At 38.0% G+C, this 27,894-nt stretch overlaps 5 protein-coding genes across 5 annotated transcripts; 2 read left to right on the forward strand and 3 right to left on the reverse strand.

Annotated features, from left to right (window-relative positions):
• Window positions 1-714: 714 nt before the first annotated feature.
• LOC124631791 (NADH dehydrogenase [ubiquinone] 1 beta subcomplex subunit 2, mitochondrial-like) lies at window positions 715-2,054 on the reverse strand. The gene is made up of 3 exons (XM_047166397.1): window positions 1,856-2,054; window positions 1,473-1,599; window positions 715-869 (listed from the first exon to the last, which is right to left on the reverse strand). The coding sequence occupies exons 1-3, from the start codon at window positions 1,951-1,953 to the stop codon at window positions 783-785; spliced, it is 312 nt and encodes a 103-aa protein (XP_047022353.1). The 5' UTR covers window positions 1,954-2,054; the 3' UTR covers window positions 715-782.
• Window positions 2,055-4,329: 2,275 nt separating this feature from the next.
• Window positions 4,330-10,736, reverse strand: LOC124631807 (complex III assembly factor LYRM7). Its single transcript, XM_047166416.1, has 5 exons — window positions 10,592-10,736; window positions 5,193-5,290; window positions 4,755-4,898; window positions 4,590-4,671; window positions 4,330-4,488 (listed from the first exon to the last, which is right to left on the reverse strand). Exons 2-5 carry the CDS (start codon window positions 5,211-5,213, stop codon window positions 4,364-4,366), a joined length of 372 nt encoding a protein of 123 aa, XP_047022372.1. The 5' UTR covers window positions 5,214-5,290; window positions 10,592-10,736; the 3' UTR covers window positions 4,330-4,363.
• Window positions 10,737-10,761: 25 nt separating this feature from the next.
• LOC124631806 (major facilitator superfamily domain-containing protein 9-like) lies at window positions 10,762-12,986 on the forward strand. The gene is made up of 5 exons (XM_047166415.1): window positions 10,762-10,934; window positions 11,020-11,151; window positions 11,232-11,361; window positions 11,700-11,918; window positions 12,223-12,986. Exons 1-5 carry the CDS (start codon window positions 10,893-10,895, stop codon window positions 12,924-12,926), a joined length of 1,227 nt encoding a protein of 408 aa, XP_047022371.1. The 5' UTR covers window positions 10,762-10,892; the 3' UTR covers window positions 12,927-12,986.
• On the reverse strand, window positions 12,958-13,530 carry LOC124631808 (protein PET100 homolog, mitochondrial). The gene has a single exon (XM_047166417.1). It carries the CDS (start codon window positions 13,427-13,429, stop codon window positions 13,211-13,213), a length of 219 nt encoding a protein of 72 aa, XP_047022373.1. The 5' UTR covers window positions 13,430-13,530; the 3' UTR covers window positions 12,958-13,210.
• Window positions 13,531-25,338: 11,808 nt separating this feature from the next.
• LOC124632128 (tRNA-specific adenosine deaminase 1) lies at window positions 25,339-26,898 on the forward strand. The gene is made up of 2 exons (XM_047166806.1): window positions 25,339-26,425; window positions 26,572-26,898. Exons 1-2 carry the CDS (start codon window positions 25,491-25,493, stop codon window positions 26,873-26,875), a joined length of 1,239 nt encoding a protein of 412 aa, XP_047022762.1. The 5' UTR covers window positions 25,339-25,490; the 3' UTR covers window positions 26,876-26,898.
• Window positions 26,899-27,894: the final 996 nt, after the last annotated feature.

Here is a 27,894-nt window from a genome sequence, read left to right on the forward strand (position 1 = left end):
CCAAGTGAGATTTTAAATGCCATATGGTTAATAGATTTCGAGGAAAGATCGAAATAAATCTCAAAGTTACAGTAGTACCAGAAAGCATGCATTCGGAGGAATTCGGCCAAAAACTCCTTAACTCACTCAAATTCTCTACAAGACAAAAAAAACTCAACAGTTCTTGCTTTCAAACAAGCGCATGGATCCTACGGGCACTAGACTAGATAGTCAATATAATTGAGCAATAAAAATATTTTGTGATTATAATGATCGCTGAAACTTAGCATTTACATTGTGCAGTCTAGGGAATACTTAAGGCAGCCACCCAAGCCTAATCTTCAATATTAACCCTAAACTATCAATTTTGCACAATTCGTAATACTTATGCAGTGTGGGCACAATCAATTAAATTGCGTATTCGTAAAAAAATATAAAAGTGAGCGTAAAATCCGCTAGTATGAATGAACCCTAATTGATGTAAATGCAAATTGTTTTGGATGTGATGCTTATACCCTATTTTGATATATTTTAATATATGAATGAAACACTGTAAGGATATTATAGTAGTTTTCAAACTGGTCATATTTTTTTTCAAATAAACAGCTTTACAGTTTCAATACTGCTTGAAAATTGCTTATAATAAGCAGAAGTAGAAATCCAAATTAGAGTATGTACGTCATTTCAGATAACCTTACAAAATTACCTCCATAGAACACAAGATAAACCAACTTATTATTTACTCATTATTTTTATTGAACATCATAAATTAAAAGTATCTACAAATCAACTAAAATTCCAGTTCATTTCTTCAAAGGTCCTTCAGAGTCAGGTGGGATGCCAAGTTCTGCATCAGTGTAGGTGCTTGGATCAATGTATTTAAATTCTCCCTGAAAATAGAGAAGAGTTTAAAGTTAGACTGGTCCATTTAACTATTTGTTGCTTTTTAAGAGGCTGACAGCACCCAAAACACTCTTGTACATATTTACGTATGTATTTATTTAAGTAATTAATAGCTTTAAAATGAGTTAAGTAGTCAAAAATAAAAAGTTCTGTATTTACATATGGACTTGTTACTGTTACAAATTTTATAAATGTAATGTTGATAAATACTACAGATATTTTTGTTGGAAGATCATTTTAAGAGGTAATTTTACATTTTTTTTTATGTCAAGAAAGCTTTTCGAAAACGTGTTTGGAAATTTGAATTAATATATGTATATTTTTTTCGCCATCAAAAACTATACAGACTTGGCCAAAAAAATTGTTTGAGACAAACCAATTTGGACTGTCAGCGCCTTAAAATTAAATGCAATGTATGTGTATGTTAGTTTTCAGTCTGGCCAATAATATCTTGAAGGAATATGTATAATTAACAAATATGCAGTATATCTTCTTGTTAAAATTACAATGAGTTTTTGATGAAAATTACGATATTTGAATATATTTTTTATAACAATTCAAATGTGTTAAAAAAAATATTATTTATTAACCAGAATGTGATCAGGTTCTGTGATGATATGCCAAAAGATCCACCACCAGGCAAAGGCTCCAAGACCCTCAGCTAGCAATATAGCTTTCTTAGAGGGCAGTGGTGGTGGTACACGGTAACTCCAAACCCTGAAAGTATAACACCAGCGTAAGAAATATCATCCTTTATTAATATCAAACATGCATGCTTATGAGACACTGAGGAGGTTGTCACAGAGTTTACCAACATTGTTTTGTTATTCATGTATCAGCGGATCATTTAATCCCATTAATGCACGTCTCAAAGAGTTTTCAACACTGTAGAAAGATTTGTTTTAAGACACAAACTCTGCTCACATGAAAAAAATGCTCATGAATCTATCCAATGACATAACAACCGACATACCCATGGCCAGCATTCCTTTTAGCTTGCTTTACGTTATCAGCAGCATTTTTAAGGGTTCGAAGAAGAAGAGCTCTAGAAACCAATGTTCTAGTTAACATTGTGTTTTTTTAGCTAAAATTCCAAAGCAAATTTTTGCAAATTTACTCCAATCGCAGTCACACTCGACCTGATAGACAGCTGCTTGTGAGTTGTGACAAGGGTGACGGTTGACAGTAGTGACAGTAACATGTTTTTTTTTTTTTTTTTTTAATTTTTAATGGCATGGCCCTCTAGCCTTTGTGCCAAATCTTCATTTTGATAAACAGTAACATGAATGGACTTTCAAAATTGCCAGTCTTTCTACTATCTATAATTAATTATAAATCTTTACAAATTATGAAATAAAATACAAACTACTAACTAGTTATTACTTTAAAATAACTGTAAATAATTTAAAACTAACACAAAAACAAATTGATTCCGCTCCAAAATGAAAAAATGTCACAAGAAAACATTCTTATAAAAACAAATAATCTGCAAAGATTAGCGCCTTGATGGCATCTCAGCTAGGAAAATAACTTAAAAAAACCGTCAGCGTTGAGAACTTAAATTATGATATTTAAAATACTCAATTCTTTATTAGCTTATGATAAAGCTCAGCTTGCAGTTAAGTATCACATTGAAACCTGTTATGGGCTTTCTATTACAGCTACAGGATGCGATCCCGGTCTTCGGGATCCCCATAATATTTTCAGTCCCGAAATTTTCGGGATTTAATTAAATGAATCCCGGGATTTTCGGGACTTATACATTTTTATATAAGTCAATAAAAATGATATAAAAGTTTTATTTTCGCGGCTTAAATATTAAAATAAATATTTATTTAATATGGAAATTATAGTTTCAGGTGTATGTGATTTAAAATATGAGTCCTATTAACATTGATCTCTTTTGAAAATTTTTATTTAGCGACCCAGTCCAGCTTCGCACACTTATAGATAACAGTATTTCCCCATTATTAGTATGTTATAGTTATCACTACATAGTATAAAACAAAGTCGCTTTTTCTGTCCCTATGTATGGTTAAATTTTTAAAACTACGCAACCGATTTCCATGTGTTTTCTCTTAATAGGTAGAGTGATTAAAGAGGAAGATTTATATGTATAATACCATACATTAAATAGTAGGGAAATACTGTTATTCGGTGCGAAGCCGGAGTGAGTCGCTAGTTGTAGGTACATATAAATGTTCCAATTTAATTAGTCTATCTATTACAAAAAACTGCATGAAAATCGGTTGCGTATTTTTGAAGATTTAAGCGTAAAAAGGGACATAGGGATATAATAAACGAACTAAGCAATAATTTATTGAACTATTTTATAAGGGCGTAGTTTAAAGAAATACAATCCCGAGACTAACTGTTGATAATCCCGGGATTAAAAAATCGACTGGGATTGAATCTTTTAACTACAGCAGATGGGCATTAGGGTTTTCCCTGCTACAAAAAGTATTGATGGATAAAATTTTAAAAAAATAAAGCTTTTCGGTCAAACTTCTCACTCACTCTGTACGCATGAAATATGATAGTTATTAACAAGACATAACTGATGACAAAAAAATGAAATATTCATGTTATGTGAAACCATGTATTCAGTACCTATCAACTACTGTTTTAAAACTTAATTAATTACAATGACACATGTTTTCTAAAGCTTATCTAGATAATTAAATTACAGCATTACAAAGGACAATGGGCACAAATATATGGGACCTGGTATACCCCACCAATAGCGATGTCATACATATAATTGGATAGGCCTTTTTATGTAGAACAACATTTACTATGAAAGCTTTGCTGAAATGTTTGTCCGTTCTGAGATATAGATCAAAAACTGAGTATTTTATCTATATCTCAGAACGGACAAACAATAGAACAAAGCTGTCATAGTAAATGTTGTTCCAGTTAAAAAGACCTATCCATCGATATGTATGACTTTGTTATTGGTGGGGTTTATCATCATGCCCAATATCTAGTTGGTACAGTATAAGGTTGAAATGCTAAATAATAGTAACAATTATGGACCCTAACGGGCACAGCAGGTAGGACTCAGGAGACTTTCACTTAGTGGAACGTAGTTTTTCCTCTAAAAACTTGAGATATCAATAGATTATTAAGTTAACTTTAGTTTAACTTTTGCACAATTTTTGATCTATATCTCAGAACGGACAAACATTTCAGCAAAGCTGTCATAGTAAATGTTGTTCTACATAAAAAGGCCTATCCAATGATATGTATGACATCGCTATTGGTGGGGTATACCAATCTGCCCAATGTCCTTTTATGCCAATTACTTCATAAAATAAATAAAGATAAGAATTCCAAAAAGTGCTTCTCTTATAAATTATGAATAAACAAAAGATAGCAGACCTAAAACTAGTTAACAAAAAGTTTTTTAAGCTTATTCTCAAATAATGATTCAAAGATTATATCTTGTCCAGTGCGTCATTACCAACGTCTATTAGAATCTTTAGTTATTTTTAGCTTTATCTTGACAACATGGCCTGTTCCCAGCAACTGTTCCATCTTCTAATACTGCGTTATCATCATAGGGGATATTTTCAAACTTTGCAGTGTCTTCAGTTATTTTAGCCACTGGAAAATAAAGTTACATTAAAGTACTGCATTTTTAGAACTCAAATAAGTTTATGACTAGATTTACTATAATTTACTTCAGTATTAGGTATAAGACATACCAAAGACACCAGGCTTCACTTCTCGAGCTTGTATAACTTGAGTTCGAAGTTCCTTTTCGACATCCTCAGCTAGTTTGACCATCTGTACACATAAAAGCAATACCTACATAACATAGGCAATAAACTAATAATTTAAATATGAAATTAAATAGAATAAAAACGTACAGCTTTAATAGCATCCTCATTGGTAACATGTTTGTTTTTCTGGAACTCTTCATTTATTTTTAATCTTCCAGCAGTTAGTGCTCTGTCATCCCCAGCGAATACCTTCATCCTTGTTCTGTGAAGTTTCTTGAATGTTTGCAAGACCTAAAGGTACAATAATACTTTTTAATGGGTGCCACTGTACATTAAGCATCAATAGCAGTACACACTTTTTGGGTATTGATGGGTGATATAACACCATTTCCAGGTTTGTACTGAACACTGTAAGGTTATGTTGGCTATAAGTTTTTATCGATGCTGTTTAGTCTATAAATCTTTAGTATATTTTCTCATATCTCTGGCTAGTGTTATGGAAGTTTATACGTAATAGCATCTTCAAAATTATTGAAACACTAAATGCGTATCATTGGATGTGCTGTTTATTTCTGCGGTACTTACTGACAACCTTGTCGTGCTCATGGTTTTGAAGTTAATATAATTTTTGAGTGCGGTTTCTATGGTTTTCTTGAACGGTGACTGCAAAACTTTCACAATAGAAGCGTTTTTCCCTGAAATAAAACGCATATTAAATTACTTACCTAAATTCGAAGCTTAATTTATTGAGATAGCACTTCCGTTTTCCTCCTATTTCCCTTCTCTTTCTACCCTATATGTCTGTCTCTTTCGCTCTTCCCCTCTTTTGACTAGCTTCACCACCTGGCAGGGCGCATCGCGCTCGGCGCGAGAGCCTCTTGCTCATTGCGTTGAAATTCAACAGGCAGGAATTATATTAAGCTTCGAATTTAGGTAAGTAATTTAATATGCGTTTTATTTCAGGGAAAAACGCTTCTATTAAATAACTTGACCGTAAATTCGAAGCTTAATTTATTGAGACGTGTTTGTTATCGCCTGGTGGTGAAGAACGCCAATGTGAGGGAGTTTAAAAAATAATTACTATGATAATAATACGAATCAGCATGTAAGTATACAGAATGGAAAGGTTACATATGAATATACCTAAAAGTATTGACGGTAAGATACTTTAATAAGTACTTTTAACTCCTTAAATAAAAGTATGTATAATAGGAAAATTACTTTATTCACATTTAAGAAATAAAAATAACATTAACTTCTGATAAGTGTTGATATAAATTAATCACAATACAATTAATCAACAGGATTAAATAGGTTAGTAATATTACTTGATTGGTTAGATGTTGCTGGCATAACTTGACGTTGATAGAATTTTGTAAAAGTATTCTGAGTTCTCCAGTTACCCCTAGCCAAAATGGTATCTATAGGAAGATTCTCAGACCAGCTTTTAGATGCAACCGCGGATCGGAAACTACCAGGAGTTGCTATTATATTAGCTTCTAGTAAAAGTGTTCTGATCCAACCTGCTATTACAGCTCGTGAAGCAGGTTTTGCTTTGCCTCTAATATTTATAAACAAATTATTACATTTAGCTAATTTTCGCCTATCTTTAAGGATATCAATATTTCTTTGTATCCAGTACACAGGGTCGAGATTCCTGTCAGTCGAGTTTCTTATCAATTTCCAACCTGACTGTCTATACGTAGCTGAATCGGTTTTAGATCCAAAGGCTGGCCAGAAAATTATGTTATCACTAGACATAATACAATGTTCTGGGTCCACCCTGAGCAGGGTCAAATCGTGTATTCGCCTACCAGAAGACAGAAGTAGTAATGCTGCCGTATGCCTGGATGTAGCAAAAATATTGTCCGAGTCAACACTACAATTTTTTAAAAACGACAAAAGATTATCAATATTCCAAATAGGTGGTTTGTTTGTTATAGGTTGTTTGAGGGCAATTGATTTAAGAACGTGTTTGATTATGGTGTGTGAACTTAAATTAACATTTGAATTAGCATTACATAAAGTAGTGACTACAGACTTATATAAGAGAATAGTCCTGTATGAAAATTTTTGGACTAAGTATAAATCTGCCAAAAACCTTGCCACTTCCGAACCTTCTGGATTAGTGGAACTAACCTCATGTTCCTCAGTCCATTTAAGCCATCTTGACCATGCAACTTTATAAGTCTTAAGAGTTGAATCCCGCCAAGACGATCTTAACAAACTGATTTGATTGGGGTTCCAATTTGTCAGGTTTTGATTCCACCCCCACATTTCCATACTTCCAGGGTTATGTCTTGGATTTTGGGAGGTGGGAGGCCCGTGGATGTATCTATTAGGGATTGACTGAGATTCCGAATGGTGAACGGGGCTTCTATTGCTCGTGCTTTCAGATCCCCTCTCCAGAATACTCGATCCCATCGTGGTACGACCAGGAGATAAACGCCGGTCGCTTGGTTGAGATGCGTCAAGACTCTCGGAATAAGGCAAGGTGGTGGGAATATCCACGCCAGGTGAAAATTCCAGTCCATCGAAAACGCGTCGTGATGCATTGCTTGCTGGTCGTTCAAGTCTAACGACACATAATTGGCAACTACATGTGCTGTTGCTGACGCAAATAAATCTACGACAGGGATGCCGAATTTCCGAAAAATCTTTTGTGTGCAAGGAGGTACTAAATGCCACTCTACGACGCTGCGTCGCCGAGACAGGCGATCGGCAACGATGTTGTATCTGCCCGGTAGATGAAAAACCTTCAAGACTATTGCGTATTGTTTCAGCACTTTGAATACGTCTTTTGTAATATTCATTAGAGGTTTCGATATCGTCCCCCCCTCGTTGCGCAGATACGCAACTACCGTCTTGTTGTCGGATTGTACTAGAACTGTAGAGCGTTGTAGGAGCTGATGATGGTCTTGTAGGACTCTCAGGATAGCCAACATTTCTTTTTGGTTGCAATGCAACAAAACCTCCCCTTCGTTCCATGGACCTGATAGGGATAAACTGTCTAACTGTGCTCCCCAAGCTAGGTCGGACGCATCTGTTGTCAGAAAGTGGCTCGGTGGAGATATGTGGATTGGGGATGGAGTCCGGCAATTCTGTAGCCACCACTCCAGATCTGCTTGCGCCTCTATCGGTACGACATGTAGATTTTTGGACGATTTCGGAATTGAATTCAGGAATTCTAACAAACTCCGATAGTTGAGCCTGCCATTCGGGACTGCGAAGCTGGCAAAATTTAACAGTCCTACGAGACTCTGAAGATTCCTTAAACTTATCCTGTTGTCTCTTAGAGATTTTGACACTTTTGTCTCTAAGCTTTGACACTTTTCTGGTGGAAGTCGTTTCAGATTGCTCCAGGGATCCCAATGAATCCCCAGATAAACCAATTTCCTTTGAGGGGTGAGTTGGGATTTTGGGAAATTTATCTGCCAACCGAGGTACTGCAATCTTTCTAATGTCAACTGTACATGTGTTTTGAGAGTGTCCATGTTCTGGTGGGCAATTAAGAAATCGTCTAAATAAACAACGACGCGAATGCCTTGTTCTCGTAAGGATTGGGCAATCCAATTGGTCAGGGATGCAAAAACCTTTGGAGCTGTACTGAGTCCGAATGGTAGGCAAGTCATTTGCAGTAATTCTCCGTTGTAAACAAGTCGGAGAAACCTTCTGTGAGATTTTGCAATCATTAAGTGAAAATAGGCCTGGGAAAGATCTATTTTGCAAAGCCAATCCCGAGGCTGTAAGAACTCCGGTATCCGAAAGAGGTTTATAAGTTTGAACCGATCTGTGAGGACAAACTTGTTTAATGCTTTCAAGTTGAAAATTGGACGGGCGGACCCGTCGCTTTTCGGTACTAAAAACATTGTTGAGAGGAAGCTCGGAGATAAATCCACAACTTCGAGGACGCCCTGCCTTTTCATTTGTTTTATGAGATCTGACATAGCGTTCGAAACAGGAATCATCATGGCACTGCGTTTTACCTTTGGTAATATTAGTGGGGGCTTGTGTTGGAAAGGTATTCGATACCCTTTTATTATTTTGATCACGTAATTTGGAGCTCTCAAGTTCTCCCAATGTTGGACAAAAAGAGATAACTGTCCGGCTTTGAACTCGGTGTCCATCTGCCTCATGTCAATATCTACGTTTTTTATCAAACCTTTCATTTTTTTGAGGTTCCAGCTGCACCATTGCGGTTTGTATTGCTTCTTGATTGGCCATTGGCTGCTCGAGGTTGGGGCCCATTCCGTGCACGAAAGGGACCTCGGACATTGGATGTCCCGTTATAATTAGCCTTTCCATGACCGTGAAATCCCTGAGGATATTGTGGGTAGCTGCCTCTCGGAGGAGCTGTGCACTTTGGCTGGTCTATGTCAACTCGTGAATATCCATTACAGCAGTGCGCACCTTGCGGTGGGCGGTTGCTTGGCGTAGCTCGGCTAAGACCTGCTTGCGCAAGGTTGGTGTTCTTTTGAACATTAACGGGGTTAAAAAATGCTTTCTTAACTCCACCAGCCTTTTCAAGTGCAGCCGTAAAAGAATCGGCATCGAAGAGGTTCTGGCAAGATGGTGGAATTTTCCGTATAGCTGATTTTATAAGCGGGTCTCGAATGCATTTGGTGATATTGTCACGTCTCAGTTGGATAATTTCGGCTCTATGACCACATAATAATTGTAATAAATCAGATGAGACTTTATGTACTTCACCACTTGAAAACACTTCAACAATCTTTTCTTGTAATTTATCAAAGCTCAAATGTTGTTCATCTTTTGCCCATGCTAAGAAATTTTTTATGGTTCCCTGCAGAGCCTCTTTAAATTTTAATAAACAAAAGGTTTGCGCAGCGAACGCCCTATCTATTTGAGCTAACTGTCTCGATGTCTCAAAAGCTTTTATTTCGTCATTAATTTCTAATTCTACGAAACCTGGGGTATGACTATAAATTTTCTGTGTATCAGCATAACGAACTTCACACCAATTGCTATTACCAAAATGTTGGATACTGTTAAGAGTCTCCAAGAACTCAGAAGGAGCTTTAGCTACAGACGGTTCCTTTAGCTTAGTTTGAATATCGAATTCAAACAACGCATCTTGCGTGGTTTTACTTGGACTACCTACAATATCTCTATTATCTAAAAATAATTCACGGCTCTCATTCAGGTCAATACAAGATTCGTTACAAAAATTAACTGGAGAAGTGATATTGATATTATTATTATTCTGGGTTAGAAGGTTACGAAGTTCACCTACTTCTCTGGATAATTTATCGTATAAATGATCATGATTCGACCGTCGGGAACGTTTTGACTTTTTATGTCTATGGCGCCTAGAACGTTTTCTTTTACGGTTTGTCGAACTATTCGAACTACTCGTGGACGAAGAGGTACTAGAAACACTCGATGAGCTGCTACTTGATCTATGACGAGATGTTCTCGGTTCCGCTGACGCGTCACCGGTGATTTCGGAGTGTACGGCCTTATTATCCATCCTAATACCAATGAAATGAAAAGGACGTAAGCAAAAAGGTTCAATTTAGCAACGCTAAGCGGGTAAAACAACACTGGTAATCATTAAAATTAAAAATAAGTCCAGTGTGAATTATCAAAAAATAAAGGGTAGATTACAAACGAACAGTAAAACTGTTAAAAAATAATAAAGATAAACACTCACGTGGATGATGTTCACTGTTTAACTGCTACTCGAACGAAATTCGAATATGAATTTCTAAAAATTAATAAATAAAATAGGGAAATGTGACTCTGTTCGCGAGCGAACCTTATCCGGAGGATAACAGAACGCCAATGAGCAAGAGGCTCTCGCGCCGAGCGCGATGCGCCCTGCCAGGTGGTGAAGCTAGTCAAAAGAGGGGAAGAGCGAAAGAGACAGACATATAGGGTAGAAAGAGAAGGGAAATAGGAGGAAAACGGAAGTGCTATCTCAATAAATTAAGCTTCGAATTTACGGTCAAGTTATTTAATAGTTATAAGAAAATTATGATTTATTTACAAAAATATATTTTCCATAATGAAAATTAACTGTCAATGTCATTTTCGATCAGCTGTTGAATTGAAAATGCTGGCGCGATTGATCTATTTGTCATAATGTTTGCTGAAGTCAATGTCAAAATACGCTGTGTTTATCTCGTCATACTCGATCTCACTCTAATATAGTACCTACCTATATATTAAATAAATAAAAAATCCGCCTACCATTAAAACATTTTTTAACAAGGTGCTACACACGTGCTATTATGTGGTACAGGATATAAAAAACAATCCACAATGTCATTCGCGATTTATTTACTTCAAGCGGTTGCTTTTTTGGTTAGTGTTTACCTAACTTACTTAAATTACTATCTAGTTTATTTTTATTTGAGTAATGCGGACACAAAGTCTGGTTTGCTTTCAGGATCTGTTGGCAGTGGGACTCATTGTGCCCTTAGTAGCCAGCCATGTACGCGACATGGGAGGTAATCATTTGTATGTGGGATTGCTTGGATCAATCTATGCTGGGTTTCAGCTTGGTTCCGGGCCGCTTATCGTAAGTACTCTTAGAATAAGTACATGTTACCATAAATTGAGTTTATTTGGCATCTCTTTATAATTATGAAACATTTTCAGGGCAGTTTGAGTGACCTGAAGGGGCGGAAAACTATTTTGATATTGACTCTGCTTGTGTGTGGTATAGCATACACTGTGCTTGGACTCACCAGTTCAATATTGGTCATATTATTGATAAGAGCAGTGTTAGGTACATCTGAAAAAATATTTGTTAACATTCATATATACATTAAAATATCACCTTTCTTTCCCACAGAATAGTGCATGTCTAACATGCTCTATTTCACGAGTTTGTATTCTTGGACCAAAATCTCTCCATCACAAGTGTCTATGAACTGTACAAATTATTAATTTTGCTTTCTGTTAACATAATTGAAAAAAGAAAATGACATTTAATTACATAGCATTTTAGGTCTCAGGAAACAGTTATTTCTCATATCTTGGTTGAGGCCATTGCTTGGGTTTCACCCACAGCATCAACAAATGTTAGGAAATAATTGAATAATCACAATAATCAAAAACTTGCAGGTCTGTTCAAACAAACCCAAATGTTGACCAAAGCTTTGGTTCCTGATTACGAAAAGAATGAACGGAAGCAAGGTGAAATATATGGGAAGATGGCAGCCATATCTGGAGCTGGTATCACTTTGGGTCCAATGATTGGTGGTCATATAGCTGAGCATGACCCAAACAATGGATTCATGTTAATTGCCATTATTGTTGGTATTGGTTTTGCTGCCAACTCTGGTAAGAAACCATAGTATTCAATGTGTTGTTATAACTGATATTGGAAATACATGTAAAATAGTGTAAAACCAAAGTATTTAGGAGAACAAAAATAAAATATTAATCTCCAGTTTCAAACATATTTTTTTAAGATTTCTAGTTCATCAAATTGGTAGAACAGGATAATACAATTCCAAACTTATTTTAAACAAAATGTCCCTTACTTCATCTGGTATTAATCTTATTACAATAAATAGAGTACTTTTTGGAACAAGCATTTTAGGTACCATAGTTCATAGTGATTAACACGATAACATTGTTTCAGGTTTGGTATACTTTCTACCAAAGGTAGATAAGCAGCCGAAAAGGAATGTAGCTAAGGAAGAAACACAAACAAGTTTACTAAAAACACTTCTTTCTAGTGTTCAACAATCTTTTGTTCAGTTGTATTACATAGAATGGTCTAAATATTGGGATATATTTATGTTTAAAGCTTTAATTAGCTTTGCAATGGGTGTATATTATTCAAATTATTCACTTTACTTAAAAACAGTTTACGAGCTCTCACCAAAATATATTGGTTACGTAATATCCTTTCAAGGTGTAATAGGTTCAATATCTAGCTATTTTATAGGTTACATAAACAGCTTTTATATTCATGACAAAGACTACAGCATAAGAAATTTTCATGTATTTTTACTCACTAGTGTATCCTTAGTAGGTCTAGCATTATCTTTTAATGTTTTTCTTTATACTTTTTGGTTGATACCAATGGCTGTTGGTAATGCAACTGGTAGATTAGTAACATTAGAGATGGTGTTGAAGAGAAGTCATGGAGACCACAGAGGAACTCTCATTGGTGCTTCAAACAGTGTCCGGTCATTGACCGGAGTAGTTGCTCCTATGGTTGCAGGAGTGATAGGAGAGTTCTATGGAGTCTCTTATGTAATCTATGCTTCATTGTGTTCTACAACATTGGGCATTGTATTGAGTTACCTGCATAAAAATAAAACAGTGAAAATAGATTAAATTTTTTAATAAAGTTTATTTGTTATTATTACATCTAATAAAGAGGAAAATATCTTCTAATGTGTTTTATCAGTTCTGTATCCTTCTTTCACTATTTTGCCATTCATAATATACTTGTGGTTCAATGTTGTTTGAGTGGTGTTGTTAGGAGCTACATCTTTACAGGATAAAACATGATATTATTAACAGATTAACTGAACACTATTGAACCACTACTATTATAGTCAACAAGTCATCAAATGCGTTACTTATGTACAAACTTAGGTATTAGGACTGATATCAACTTATTCCTTGTCTAAGGCTTCCATTTGCTTTTTTCTCATTTCTCTGATCAGTTCCTGGATAGCTTCCCTGTCTTTCATGTTCTCTGGTGGGAAGATTTGACGCTTAGTATTTGTTACCCATTCTTCGAAATATGTTGGTTGATTAAAGAAGAAAAATAGTCCCACGGGAAAAGATGTATACATAGCCATTCTTCCAACTTCCAGTTTCCAATTCCCCATGTTTAATTGAAGTATAAGTTAAGTTATTTTCGATTACAGAGGTTGTTTTGAGCAGGCAAGGAAGGAGCTGAAGGAGCTGATCAGCGATCTGTCAATGTTCTATGAAAATGACATTTAAAGCAAATGACATTTGACAGCGTACAGTAGGGCGTAGGTACAGATGTAGATTGATGTTAATTATCAACTAATTTAATTCAATTAAAATATAAACTGTAGTATAATTTAATCGTATTATATGTAAATGTTACGTGGTTTCGCATAGTTCTGCAAATACGTTCAAAGTTTTAAAATATCCTTTATGACTGGTAATCATTGGCCAGCATCGATATATATGTACTACGTACAGATACCGGCACGGATATTGGGCTCTCGGCGGAAGAGTGGGGATCGCTTTGCGCACCCGTACGCATAAGGCAATAAGGCAGTAAATCGCTTCTGCGCAGGTGAAGGTCATGGCTCGATATCCGTGCCGATAACTGTACTAGATAGAACGTTCCGAACAAAAAGCTTGCCACACTGAAATGCACTGCAGACTTTGCATAGCCCAAAATAGCAAATCAGAGCGATTTTGACACCCGCGTCAGATGGATATCTATGAAACGACAATTGTAAAATAGAAAATAACATATTAAAGTATAAACTTACACATATTAATTATTTGAGAGTCAAGTTAGTAAAATTACACGCTGTTCATGCTATTACAGCGTTTGTATATCATACTTTTCATTTATAATTCAATTTTACAAATATACATTAATTTGTCTCCCGCCATCTTGAATTATTATAGATTAAGAAAATCCTGCAGAAACAAATGTGCCATAAAACTGATAGTAGGTAAATATCAATGAAAACATACAGCTATATTTTATCCCGGTGCGGGCTTCTCCACATTCTTAAAAACTCTAAATATGTTCTGACATGTAAGCCATACCTCTCACAAACATCGATATCCATATATTTCATCCAATAACCAACATGCATCACATTGGAAGTGCATTTCAAGTCTAAGATTAATATTTTTAAGAAAAAAAACATCGTAATTAATATTAAAAAATCCTTAAAAATAAGTTCCTGGTTTTAATACATATACACTCTTTTGCCAAAAAAACGGGCACCTATGCGAAATCTTAGTTTTAAGGACCTTACGTGTTTTTCAAAGGGTTTTAATGATTGTAGTATGTTTCTAGCATCAAAAGGGCTAGCCGAGCATGCGTGAGAGTGTATTCTAAATTTGAATTTTGTACAGTTGCTAAGAAATTGGTTAAACCTTGTTTTGGACTAATGGCTGGCAGAAAGTTCGTCAGTGTTTTGAAAAGTTTTTGAAGTGATTTTCAGGAAAATGATAATGCAGTTTTAATTAATGATTAATGTACTTTTTTGTTAGATCATAACATTTTTGAAAAACTATGCGTATTTGATAAAATTTTCACCTGCTCTAAATGGGCTATACTGATGATTGATGGCAATGTTAAGAGTTTCGATATTTTAGTGTAAAGCGTTCTATTGTTTAGATATTGTACCCACGTGTTTTAAAATATCGCTTTTTCATAAATAAACACTATTTAGAAGAGTATCGGTACCTTTGGTTGCGACAAAACCAATTTAAAGTAAGCAGTGCCGATCACAACTCCAATTAGCAAGCAGCAATTAATCCAAAACAAGGTTTAACCAATTTCTTAGCAACTGTACAAAATTCAAATTTAGAGTAAACTCTCACGCATGCTCGCCTAACTCTTTTGATGCTAGAAACATACTACATTCATTAAAACCCTTTGAAATACCTACACGTAAAGTCCTTAAAACTAAGATTTGGCATAGGGGCCCGCTTTTTTTGCAAAAGAGTTTATTACATGATTTTGAATTCACTTATATATAAACTTTTTGAGTAATGAAGAATGTAGGCAAAATACGAGCGAAAATATTAGGTCACTTCTGCAATTTACATCAATGGGGATGACTACATGTCACAATACGTCAACAAGATGTCAACAGACGACATAAGCGGGTAAATTATTTGTATGGATGTTCTTGTCTATCGTTAGAATATGTCAATGTTAGCCAGCCATTGATTTTCATGTGACCCACCGGGCACTCCGGAATGCTTCGTGAAGCCTTTTCGTTTCTAGTGCTTGTACATATTATTATTTATCATACTTGAAATACATACTTGTTTAGATTAGTAAAATTAGAAGCTCAAGACAGTACTGCAACGCCAGCAGAACACAAAATCTATGTTTACTAGCGAATCTTCACTTTTCTTTCTGTACAACTCAATCATAAAAAGTTAAAAATAATTTTATAAGCTAGTTCAATGTCCTCGATGCACTTGACGGGACACTGACCGGCGGTAAAATTGCAATGTTATTACAGGAATTTACTCCGTATAATGGGCATGGCTAAGATCCCTTCCTATCATCACCCCTATTAGGACCTGAAAATAATGCAACAATCATAGCTAAGATGCTGCCTCAAAATTAGTTTATTTGCCTCCATGGGTAGGTAGGTAGATAGTTTTGCGGTTGAATTTGTATGAGATGAGATAGTTACGCCTGCGTGGAATAACAAAATTGTGTGGCTAGAAGGTATAATAAAAAAAATGTTCTAGAATATTAAACCTTATAATTTGTTTTTTTCTAAGAGCCTCTGTTTAACTTTAATGCAGGAACTTTAATGTTTTTTTTAATTGAATCAAACTTTTTTGTAGTAGTTTGGTATGTACCTAGGTAATAGTTAAATACCATTCCAGCTATTCAAATGTTGTACTTAGACCACCCAAGTTTATTAGGTACGATTGTTGTTAATTTATTATTGGCACTTGCTTTGCTTCGCTTCGCTCGCATTACAGTAGTTGAAGAAATTGCTGTTCATTGTAATAAGCTTCGTAGTTATACTTTCAACTTATTATGTGTTTCACCATCAAATGCATTGCATTGCGGCTGTAAATCAATTAGAAGATTTATTGATTGGAACATAGGTAATGTTTATATTTGTGAGTGCTAGTCCTTCCTATTGAGTTCTTAGTAGGTGAAAGGTTAAGGTGTAAGACATACCTAGGTACCTCCTAGTTCCTGATAAAAGTAAGTTTTTAACACTTAACAGTTAATTTATTTAATTTTAATTCTACTGTAGTAGTGGAGTCCTTTATATAAAAGGCACCGTTAAAACTCTCCGGGACGGACACATAAAGATGTCCTTACTAGGAGTAAAGCTAATTGATCCCTAGTCAGCTTTCAGATCCTCCGGCTTTGCAGACACGAGACACGTAGCGTCGGAGCCAAGTTCGCTACGCTCGTAAATTGTCATATTAAGTGGCGCTTAATTTATGAACAAATCCGCTTACCGACTGTTCGTTTTGCATTGAGACATTATGGTCTATGAAATTGAGCTACATACTTATATCTATTATGTTTGGCTTATTAAGTATATGTCATTTCCTTGATTTTGTACCGTCTATGTTGCGAATTGGAGTTCAAGATTACACAAACGTGGTTTAAACAATGTTTATACTGGCATCAGTGCTTCCGTCTCACGCAATAGTAGTTTCGAGGAATCGGGCGGTCCATATCGGATGGTGTAGGGCGAGGTTCGCGATTACTCTGCACGATATGAGCTGTCTACGCGGCAGGAACAACATGGCAACTGTAATAACATTTGAAATAGTGTACCAGGGAGCGCATTACGGCTGGTGTATTACCTATCAGATGCCGTGCGGCCCGGAACGTGCTGCGTGCTAATGTGGACCCGGCACGATTCTGATTTGTTATCTGCCGTATTGAAACCGAAATGTTCCTCGGGTAGAAGTGCTTTTATGTAATTTGTATTAAGATAAACTGTTCGACTATTAAATGCGCTGACATTGTGCCTATACCTAAGATTTTCTGTTTAAAGTAAAGGAGACGATTAAATACGAAAATAAGGTGGAGTACTTAATTAGTGCTAACTTTTCTGGCACAGGAGTATCCAAAATGGACTATGTGGTTAAGTCTGAAATTACAGGCTTATGTTGGATATACGTGCAGGAGACTAATAAAAGGACGATTTAGGAGTTTCCAAAAGTCCTGTTTAATAAATAAGTACCTAGGTAGCTAATACATAACAATTATGTAGATGAGTGCAGTCTTTAATTCCCAGAATAATTGGAAGGAACATTAGCAATTCACACAGCAGCACTACAAGACTACAACGTTACCTATATTATGAGAACACCCAGGCATACCTACCCTTACTTATGTAAGAAAGATCTTATCTATAGTTTTCTTTCAGAGTTTTCATTACGCCACTTGACTTCAGTTGAGCAGGTTCAGCTCTCTTGCATTAGACGGATCACGATGTTCTTTGTCATCATTGGTATCAATGTCATTGTCAATGCGGCGCCGATTACGGGTGAAGCGGAGCCACGTTCATCGACATCAATCTATATTCAGCTTATAAAGTTATTAGACTTTACATGAATGTGTAGCTTCAGTCTCAGCAGGCAGTCTGGGTAGGAAGATATTACATGAGCGATGTAGGTACATATTATAGTGATGTAATGTCCTCCCAGCCGACTATCGGCTACGGTGGCTGTTCTCATGTCAGGAGATTAGCCAACTGCTCAGGACATATTATAGTGCACAAGCATTTGCGCAGACACAGGTGCACTCACTATTCCTTCACTCTCATAGCCTGATGGGACGTTAATACAGTGATATGTTATGCGACTTATCATTGCCCTGCCAACCCCCCGAAGCACCTGTTTGCGAAACCTATCAAGCACCTCTTTTTTACACGACTGTGCAATTCCTTGGCTCGGCCCTCGAAGTCAATTAGTTGTTTGTAGAGTAACGGGGACATCTTTTGTCAATTATGACGAGAGTGTGTCAGCTTCTGAAGATTTTTGTGCTGGTTTCATAACGGGCCTATGTGGTCCTTTTTATTTTTTTCACTTTAGTAGGGTACTAACTAAATAAAATAAATAATAAGTACCTAAAAGCCCTAATTTATGTTCGCTGTAACTGTCATGAATTTCTGTTCCTATCTACATTGCATTTGCATTTTATATTTTAACATACCTACTTTTACGACTCATGCATGCGTGTACTTACTTCGTGTTACGAAATGTATCAACCAATATTCGATCCAAAATAAAATATTTCTACGTTTTTATTGCAGGGCAGAACTGCGAGGTGCTCAGCGGGGGTCTGTGTTGATTCAAAACGATTTCAATTTGTTCCGTTGCATAATTTTGGGAAACTAAATAATTCATGTTACATTTGAATGACGACCAACATTGAAGATGTTAGATAAAAGTTCCCAAATATTGTGCAACTAGTCTGAACGACCTTGTACCTACTGCTGTTTGCAATCAATGTTTTGGTGTTGGGAACGCTCTGCTTTATCGTTCACAACAAATCACCTACGACCTTAAGTTATGGCACGACTTTTTTTAGTTTATTGCAATTTGAACTTTAACCTCAATTGTGCATACGTGACCTTCTTACTTTGGAAGGAACTGAACAATGTGGCGCTCGGACTTGGCTATTGCAGTTATTGCACATTGTTTAGAAAAGAAGGAATTTGTGATTGTTCCGTTGAATTCTTTTGATTAATATTTTTTTTCACAATAACTACCAGTGAAGGTAATCCGTGAAGAACCATAGTTATTAAGCGTTAATCCATTATTATTTACGAGAAATGCCTAGCTTTATGCCTACCTAATAAGTAAGAAGCTACTGGGCACTTGCGACAGGAAACTACTAGTGTTAACGACCGTTAAACATTTGAAAAACATTACGAACAAAACGACGCGCGACATTTTGAAAATAGGTAATAACAATATTAAAGTAAAAGGGAAGTGGAAGATCAGATGGAGCAATAAAATAAACAAACAGCAACGCTTATAGAAATCTCTAGGAAATGATCACTTAGCCCAGCTTTGTTATTCCTTTCCTTTCACTGCTCAGATCGCCGTTGAATTCATTTTAACACCCGACTCTTTATTTAAGACAACAATTACCTAGGTATGGAATAGTCAAGCTTATTAAAGTGGATTAAATTAAGAAGGTAGCTTTATAAACCATCTCTGGCATCCCAGATTTTATCTTCACCAGAGACAACAGCAATTTTCAAAGTCAATTTGTTTCCGAGGTGTGAGTTAAAACCGCAGTTTGCAACAAAACCAGGAAGCTTGGGTTGCATATTTTGACGAAACCTGTGGTTGAAGACCCCAGTAATGAGGCATGATGATGTGGCATGCGTAACTGCTGGGAACTGTTAATACACAACAATTTTGACCGCTTTGCCTCGCTACATTTCAGTGACTGGAATTTTTAAGACAGGTGTTGTTAAATTAGGTACCTACGACTTAAAATACATCGAAAGCACACAATGTGATTATTGAACATTCTAAATTATCAGATAAATAAATATGTAGCGTTAAATTGGTAGACTCAGAAAACATCTTTCATCCAAAGCTCATTCGTAAATTTGTCACGATGCAATGTCTTTATCAGTGGGTCAATAGCCCGTAATGTTATCATTTACCTTCGATATACTGCATTTCCCCTGCAATGTTGTCGTCGTTAATATTTATTCCTGTATCATTTAGTCGAAAATTAAAACGTTTTCAATGTAATAACCATTTGGTACCTGTTGGGTTATACATGTACCTACAGGTTGATTTAGTTTTCAGTGAAACTCTTTAGGTACCCAAAAATTAAGTTGGTTCTTAAAATATTTACATTTTTGTAGTCTTGTTCTGTTGCATGGCCAGAAGAATAGTCAGTTTTTTTATATGATGATGTAGGTATGTACCTATCTATCTTATGTGGGTAACCTATACAGTAGAGAGGTAGGTAGTAATACAAAACTCAAGAATACTAACTTTCCAAAGGAAAAAAATAAACTAAATAATATGACCTCCTTTCTTTACGTAAACATCCTGTATGAATATTATGCAAAGTGATTTTTTATAGCGGAACGGAACAATATCGATTTTATCGATCGCTATAGAATTGAGTGAACTTATTGAAAGTCATCGTATACCTATTATTGGAATATTTTGATAGCAATTTATCTAGCGTGAAGGGAGCGCTTTGATATTCAAATTGGTCCTGAGATCGGGCGCGTCATCTCGCTCTATAATGAGGCGTGGAATGACAAACTACCCTCTTTCATCACCGCCCACTAATGGTCAATATAATGAACACTAGGAACCTTAACATCCGTATCCGGCAACTTATGATAAATGCCGATGCCAGTAACTTCGAGATATTGTTTCGTATATTTTTTGCTCTCAAGGATTGAAATTTCTCACGATTTAACATTTGAAAAATATTTTTGTATCGCTGACGATGGAAGGATTTAGACAGCTAGGCTGACTAATTCGTGACTGCTCGATATCTAACATCAAACAATTTATAAAATAGTTACTAAATAACAATTTAACTGACTAAAGCTATAAATGCGAAATTAAACTGCACTGTATTTCCGCGAGCACAGCCAGAGAGTAATGAGTAATATATCTAATAGTTGGTATCTACCCACCTAATGTATTAGTCACAAAATGAATTCCTACTCGTTAATCGTAAAATATCTATGAATTTTATCTTACACATCTAGGTACCTATAATTCTCAAATCCATCTTAGATGTGCATTTTACTGCATGTTTCATTTGAAAGTACGACATGGACTCGGCGTTCCGATCTTTATTTCGATACAGATGTGCATCCATTGATGCTATCTAACATTCCAGGGATGGCGGACAAATCAAAACATAATACCGTAGTTTAAATAGGTTGATAGTTGTGCTTGGGTGCTTACAGTAATTTTACGAGGAGGTATATTGTTTAGTACGTAGGTAATATGTACCTACCTAGGTAATATTTTCCGGCTTTTTGTTCATGCCATTGTTTTACTTGCCTACAACCTGTAAGCAGATAACTAGGTAATAATGATTCATTGGATAGTTAAGTACATAGTAATCACTAGTAAGTAGGTTTTGATACTTGCAAGCGGGATTGCTGAACAAGAGTAAAATTTAGGGTCAAAAAGTGACAGTGTTCTTTCTGGAATTTCTGATGAGCGGAGATGATAATTAAAAAACATAGCCGTCAATTTACAAAAAACTATCCAGATTTATGACTGTATCACGGAATCTCGAAGTTCAAAATGCCGAAGTACTGAAGCCATAAAGTACACAAGATCGATGCACGTGACTTAGAATGTACGCTACATCGAAGTACTGAATTGCGAATGTTCATGATACCGATGTACGGAATATCGAAAGTTTGTTATAGCGAAGTACGTGATTGCGATTGTTCTGAATCCCGATGTACGGAATATCGAAAGTTTGTGACACCGAAGTACCTAATATCGAAGGGTTTAAAATCACGGTATCTGCGGTAATTGGTAATATCAACCGGAAATGCTTTAAATATCGTATTTTGATCAATTTCCAGTAAAAAATGCATTGCTTTAATGTACTTGTGTTAAATCTACGAGATCTTATGTTATTATTCAACGACTTTGTTTTCGATTTCTGTCGTGGTTCACATTTATTCATCATTATTTGCCGAGCCTTTCCCAACAACCACCCACCCACCTAACATTGTAGGTATTGAGGTCTGCATTATATTGAGCCTAGCCTTTCCCCAACAACAATGTTGGGGTCGGTCTACGAGATCTTATGTTGTCGCTCCTTGTAAAACATTGATGCGCCCCTGGCCCCAATACAATGCTGAAAACAAAAAGTGTATATAATATATAATGCAGACCTCAATACAATGTTAGGTGGGTGGGTGGTTGTTGGGAAAGGCTCGGCAAATAATGATGAATAAATGTGAACCACGACAGAAATCGAAAACAAAGTCGTGGAATAACAACATAAGATCTCGTAGACTTAACACAAGTACATTAAAGCAATGCATTTTTTACTTTTTTTTTTTTTTTTTTTTTAACGACGTAAAAAATCATCAAATGACCCCTCCCGCTGTGGGTTAGCAGCGGTGAGGGAGTGTCAGACTCTTACTGACTAAAAGCCGTCGTGTTCCGTCGTAGGCCTTATGTGCTAGGGCCGCGGTACCTCTTTCGAACAACCCGCAGCCCCGGCAGGCCTTGGCCCTGCTGGGCCCCTCTGGGGTTGCTGACATCTCTTTGAGGAGCGCGTGGAACAACGCGCGCCGCCGACACGGGTCTGTTGTCTAAGAACAGACATGAGCGATGAGCCACCCGAACTCACCGCCCACAGACCCACGCCTACGGTGGCCGGGAGTCGTCTCGCGACACCCGGCGCCCGTGGTGTCTACCTGCTCCAGCGCGGCGGCCGGGATGAGAGGTGCGAACTCTCTGACGTTCCGCCGCCTCCTTCTCGAGCATGACTGCTTCGCAGAAGGAGGCGACGGCATCCCATTCCCTTTCGCCCCGGACCATGGCTTGAACCAGGGCCGGACGCGAGAGGTCGCCGCCGCCCACAGCCTCGACGAGGACCCGGCGGTGCCCTTCCCACGCAGGGCACTCCTGGACTGTGTGGTCCACCGTGTCCTCGGGGCTATCCGCACAGTGGTGACACCCGGGCGCCTCCTCACGACCGATTCGATGCAGATACCTCCCGAAACAACCGTGTCCGGTGAGGACCTGCGTCATGCGGTACGTGAGGGCGCCGTGACTCCTCCCAAGCCACTCCTCAAAGAGGGGACTTACCGCCACTATGGTGGCGTGCCCTGCACTGGGTTGCGACAGTCGCTCCCTCCAGGCCGCCATGACATCCCGCCGGAGCTCTGCCCGCTGCGCGACAACTTGTCGCGGCAACGGGGTTTCCCCCCGGCGCAGAGCCTCCTCGCGCCAGTCGTACAGGCGCAAGAAGACTCTCGCCTCCAGATCCCACGGTGGTAGTCCGGCTAGTAGGCCAGCTGCTTCGCGGGAGATCGTGCGGTACCCCCGGATTAGCCTAATGGCTATCACCCTTTGGGGCACGTTCAGGTAGTGTACAGCTCGCGGCCGTACCGAACGTGCCCATACCGGGGCCCCGTAAAGGGCCATGGACCGCAAGACTCCCGCGTAGAGTTTACGGCAGGGGGCGTTTGGGCCTCCCAGGTTGGGCAGGAGCCGCTTGAAGGCAGCACCTGTCTTCTCCAGTTTGGGGCCCAAACGTCGGAAATGTTCGACGAAGTTCCACCGGCCGTCGAGGACGAGTCCTAGGTACTTCATCGCCCCCTCGACGCCGATGGTAACCCCTCCCACCGTAATTTGGGAACCTGAAGGTGGCGCGTTCCGAAGCCCATGAAAGCACATGGCCTCGGACTTGTGCAATGCCACCTCCAGTCCCAGCAGCTGGATCCTCTCAACGACTATCGCAACCCCGCGCGCCATTATGTCGGCTGCCTCCTGGTGCGACCTCCCTTGTGCCAGTACCAGCGTGTCGTCAGCGTAGCAAACCACGCTGACGCCGCTAGGGAGGTCGGCGCGCAGCACCCAGTCGTAGCCGATGTTCCACAAGAGCGGCCCCAGTACCGACCCCTGCGGAACACCGCACGACATCTCTCGCCGGTTCCATTCCCCATTGTGACCGTCGTCGGATGTGACCACACATCCGACGACGACGATGTCCCCGAGGTGACTGGGGTGGACCTGAGAGTGGCGGTAACCAGGCTGAAAGCCAAAAATACCGCCCCAGGGCCTGACGGCGTGCCTGGCAAGGCCTGGGTTCTGGCCCTTGAGGCTCTCGGGCCTCGACTTAGGGGGCTTCTCAGCGCATGCATGGAGAGGGGCCAGTTCCCACTTCGTTGGAAAACAGGGAAACTGGTCCTCATTCGGAAGCCGGGGCGCCCTGCGGACTCTCCGTCCGCATACCGGCCCATCGTGTTGCTCGACGAGGTGGGCAAGCTCTTCGAGCGAGTTGTTGCACACCGCCTCGTTGCGCACCTTGGGGGGATGGGGCCGGACCTCGCGGACAACCAGTTCGGTTTCCGCAGGGGGCGCTCAACGGTGGACGCCATCATGCGCGTGAGATCTCTCACGACGGGGGATGCTGTGTCCCGGGGGGGGGGGTCGTCTTGGCGGTGTCTCTTGACATCGCCAATGCCTTCAACACCCTTCCCTGGAGTTGCATTAGGGAGGCACTCCGGTACCACCGGGTGCCGACCTACCTTCGTCGCGTGGTCGAGGCCTATCTGTCGGATAGGTCCATCATTTACCCCGGTCACAATGCATTTTTTACTGGAAATTGATCAAAATACGATATTTAAAGCATTTCCGGTTGATATTACCAATTACCGCAGATACCGTGATTTTAAACCCTTCGATATTAGGTACTTCGGTGTCACAAACTTTCGATATTCCGTACATCGGGATTCAGAACAATCGCAATCACGTACTTCGCTATAACAAACTTTCGATATTCCGTACATCGGTATCATGAACATTCGCAATTCAGTACTTCGATGTAGCGTACATTCTAAGTCACGTGCATCGATCTTGTGTACTTTATGGCTTCAGTACTTCGGCATTTTGAACTTCGAGATTCCGTGATACAGTCCAGATTTATCAGTACTTACTATCAGTTTGATGGATTTTGAAAGACTTATGTGCAAAATCTGAAAAATGAAACATAATTTAAACACATTGTATGCCAAATATTGTTATATTCCTCGCAAATTTAATGGAACGCAGTTTAAACGTTCCAATTTAAGCATAAATATTATATGCTTATTTGCGACTTTTTAACAAGATTCCAATTTTTATTTCACAATATACCTATTAAAACTTTACCTATGAACAAATTATCACAAAAGTGTTACTTCTAACTTCAGCTACTAACTGGAAATCATTGAAATGTATGATTGGATATTTTCGCTGCGTGAAGTTTGTGCGAAAACGGAGAATTCGTAGAGATCTGTCAGTGACTGATGCTGTCAAGTGTCAAAACAACTTAAATGTCAGTGTTGTTTACAGTTTAGGGGAGCTTTTTATTTTTACATTAAACATATTTATTACCAATAAAAAAGAAAAGTTGTAGTATCAACATTTATATTTATTTTCATGTAGAGACACATTCTCTAGAAATTATCCAAAACCTTCTAAAATATGCATAACCTAAGCGATACACTAGTTGAGAAGGTAGTGCAAAACTGTTTCAATATATATTATAAGTTACCAAAGAATGGAAAACCTATTGAGAAAGAGTGGACAGTACTCTCCTGTTTTGTGCAATACGATAAATCCAATGAGAGGACTGAGGTTGTATCATTAGGATCCGGCTCAAAATGTGTTGGTGCTACGAAAATGGTACCAAATGGAAGTATACTAAATGATAGCCATGCTGAAGTATTCGCTCGACGTGGTTTTTTAATATATTTATACGAAAATGTTCGCAAAGCTTTAAATAATAAGGAATCTATATTTAATTATGATAATGGCAAGCTTATACTGAAAGATAATATTGAATTTATATTTTATTCATCTCAATTGCCCTGTGGAGATGCGTCTATAATATCCCAACAAGGGGATCAAGAGCATCATGGTGATGTTCTGAACCCACAAAAAAGGCCAGCCGATGATGACAATTGTGACATAGAAGTTAAGAAATGGAAAGGTGATGACTATGTACTGAAGACAGGAGCAAAATGCCTTCCTCAGTGTGAACAAGATGTTAAGGATCAAGGAACAAATATTCAGCTTCACCTTGGACAAGTGAGAACAAAGCCAGGGAGAGGTGATAGAACTTTGTCAGTCTCATGCAGTGATAAAATTGCCAAGTGGGTGCACTTAGGAGTACAGGGAAGCCTGTTGAGTATGCTGTGTGAACCAATATACATAAAACATTTTATATTTGGCGCTGGCGTTCCATATTCAAAAGATTCTTTACACAGAGCACTTTTAAACAGGCCAGAGTGTTCATCTTTGAAATTGGAGGTTGAACCTCAGTTTTATCAAACCTCTTTAGTGTTTTCCAATATAAGCTCAGAGAATTATACAAGACCTGCACCTGGTAGCATTGTATGGGTGAAAACAACTAACCAGTGAGTATGAATATTTGAGTAAGCAGTTTTATTTACTCTGTGACTAAATTACTTCTGACTATATAGTTTATTCTATGTCCTTACCCACACATATATTTAAAAAATAAAATGTTAAAAAAGTTTGAAAGCAATAAAATCTGTTTCAGGCTCCTAGAAGTAGCAGTGCAAGGCAGAAAATTAGGAGTCACAGTTAAGAAAGCTATTTCACCTGCCTGCAGTTTGAACATCAGTAAATACAACCTATACAAACAATTCTTAAAAACTCTTAATACAAATGAAGAATTAAAACAAAAAATATGTGGCCAGGAACAAATTGAGAGCATACCTTACAATAAGATGAAGAAAAAATCAACAAGGTACTATGAAAAATGGTTAGATGTTAAGGAAAAGTTTTTTAGGACTTGGACTGTAAAACCTGATATGTGGGACTTCTGTGTTAATTTAAATTAATTATACAATCAATCTGTAATCAATTTATAAGTTTTTTTTTTTTCATTTTTTGCCTGTACCTACTGATTCATCCAGTCCAGTCCAAAATTACGGTTTGATTCGTAGGTACTAACGTAGGTTGCTAATATATTTGTACGACCACGGATATTTACCGTGTTTAAATGTACATTTATGAATATAAGGTACGCCGGTATAAATACTAGAACATTCAAAAGAGCCCATATGTTCATAGTTATAACTGAAGCTACGAACAAATGCGGAAACTTTTCTAACACCACGATCGTAGAATAACTGCTATCCTATCTCTAGTAAGCAAACTCACAGATAGATAGAATATAGGGCCATTGTTGTAATGGCCGTTAGATGGTTCGCTGATATTCGTAACATTATGACATCACTTGTTTATTCATGATCAGTGTTCTACATCCCTCTCAGTTATTTATGAGTGTTCGCACAAAAAAATCAGGGCGCGCATAATATTTACATATTAGATGCTTTTAGCTTCAGATAAGCTACTTAATCATATATTTATGGTATCGCCATAATTAATGTGAACAGTTAGATATTAGTCGATTACAAAATACTAGAGATTACAGCTTCTGCTACGTAATATGTACTCAATTAGTTATTGCGACAGTTATGAATAAACTAGTAGCATTTGGACATACCTACCGAATAGCGAGACAACAATGATCGGTCGGTCAGTTCGTGTGACACGGAAATAATCGGTAGATAAGTACGACAATTAAAACTGTGGGTAGTAGTAGCCTTTCGTCTTGTTCCTTGAAAGTGCAGGAATACTGGTTCATTCACCTCTGAAAACGACTCTTTGGTTCTCTCCAATGGTCCGATTTCAGTATAGACGGCCAGTCCAAACAATGCAAGCTAGAGGTGGGTGAGCAGTCTTTCTTTCCCTCTAGCAAGCAGTAAAAAGTTTGCACGTCAAAATTTTCGCTACTCCATCATCTTTACTCAATATCGCATTTGAATTCCAAGCGCATATAAACATTCGATGTTGA

The sequence above is a fragment of the Helicoverpa zea genome, chromosome 7 (genome assembly GCF_022581195.2).
Source record: "Helicoverpa zea isolate HzStark_Cry1AcR chromosome 7, ilHelZeax1.1, whole genome shotgun sequence".
NCBI classification, from domain to species: Eukaryota; Metazoa; Arthropoda; class Insecta; order Lepidoptera; family Noctuidae; genus Helicoverpa; species Helicoverpa zea.

Coding starts and splice junctions, on each gene's coding strand:
- LOC124631806 (XM_047166415.1), top strand. CDS start 10,893: ATGTCATTCGCGATTTATTTACTTCAAGCGGTTGCTTTTTTG. Junction 11,152..11,231: donor TTGGTTCCGGGCCGCTTATC/GTAAGTACTCTT, acceptor AAACATTTTCAG/GGCAGTTTGAGTGACCTGAA. Junction 11,362..11,699: donor ATTGATAAGAGCAGTGTTAG/GTACATCTGAAA, acceptor AAAAACTTGCAG/GTCTGTTCAAACAAACCCAA.
- LOC124631808 (XM_047166417.1), bottom strand. CDS start 13,429: ATGGGGAATTGGAAACTGGAAGTTGGAAGAATGGCTATGTATACATCT.
- LOC124631791 (XM_047166397.1), bottom strand. CDS start 1,953: ATGTTAACTAGAACATTGGTTTCTAGAGCTCTTCTTCTTCGAACCCTT. Junction 1,600..1,855: donor AAAAGGAATGCTGGCCATGG/GTATGTCGGTTG, acceptor TTATACTTTCAG/GGTTTGGAGTTACCGTGTAC. Junction 870..1,472: donor CAGAACCTGATCACATTCTG/GTTAATAAATAA, acceptor CTCTATTTTCAG/GGAGAATTTAAATACATTGA.
- LOC124631807 (XM_047166416.1), bottom strand. CDS start 5,213: ATGAGCACGACAAGGTTGTCA. Junction 4,899..5,192: donor TGAGCACGACAAGGTTGTCA/GTAAGTACCGCA, acceptor TTGTACCTTTAG/GTCTTGCAAACATTCAAGAA. Junction 4,489..4,589: donor AGTGAAGCCTGGTGTCTTTG/GTATGTCTTATA, acceptor TTTATTTTCCAG/TGGCTAAAATAACTGAAGAC.
- LOC124632128 (XM_047166806.1), top strand. CDS start 25,491: ATGCATAACCTAAGCGATACACTAGTTGAGAAGGTAGTGCAAAACTGT. Junction 26,426..26,571: donor TGGGTGAAAACAACTAACCA/GTGAGTATGAAT, acceptor AATCTGTTTCAG/GCTCCTAGAAGTAGCAGTGC.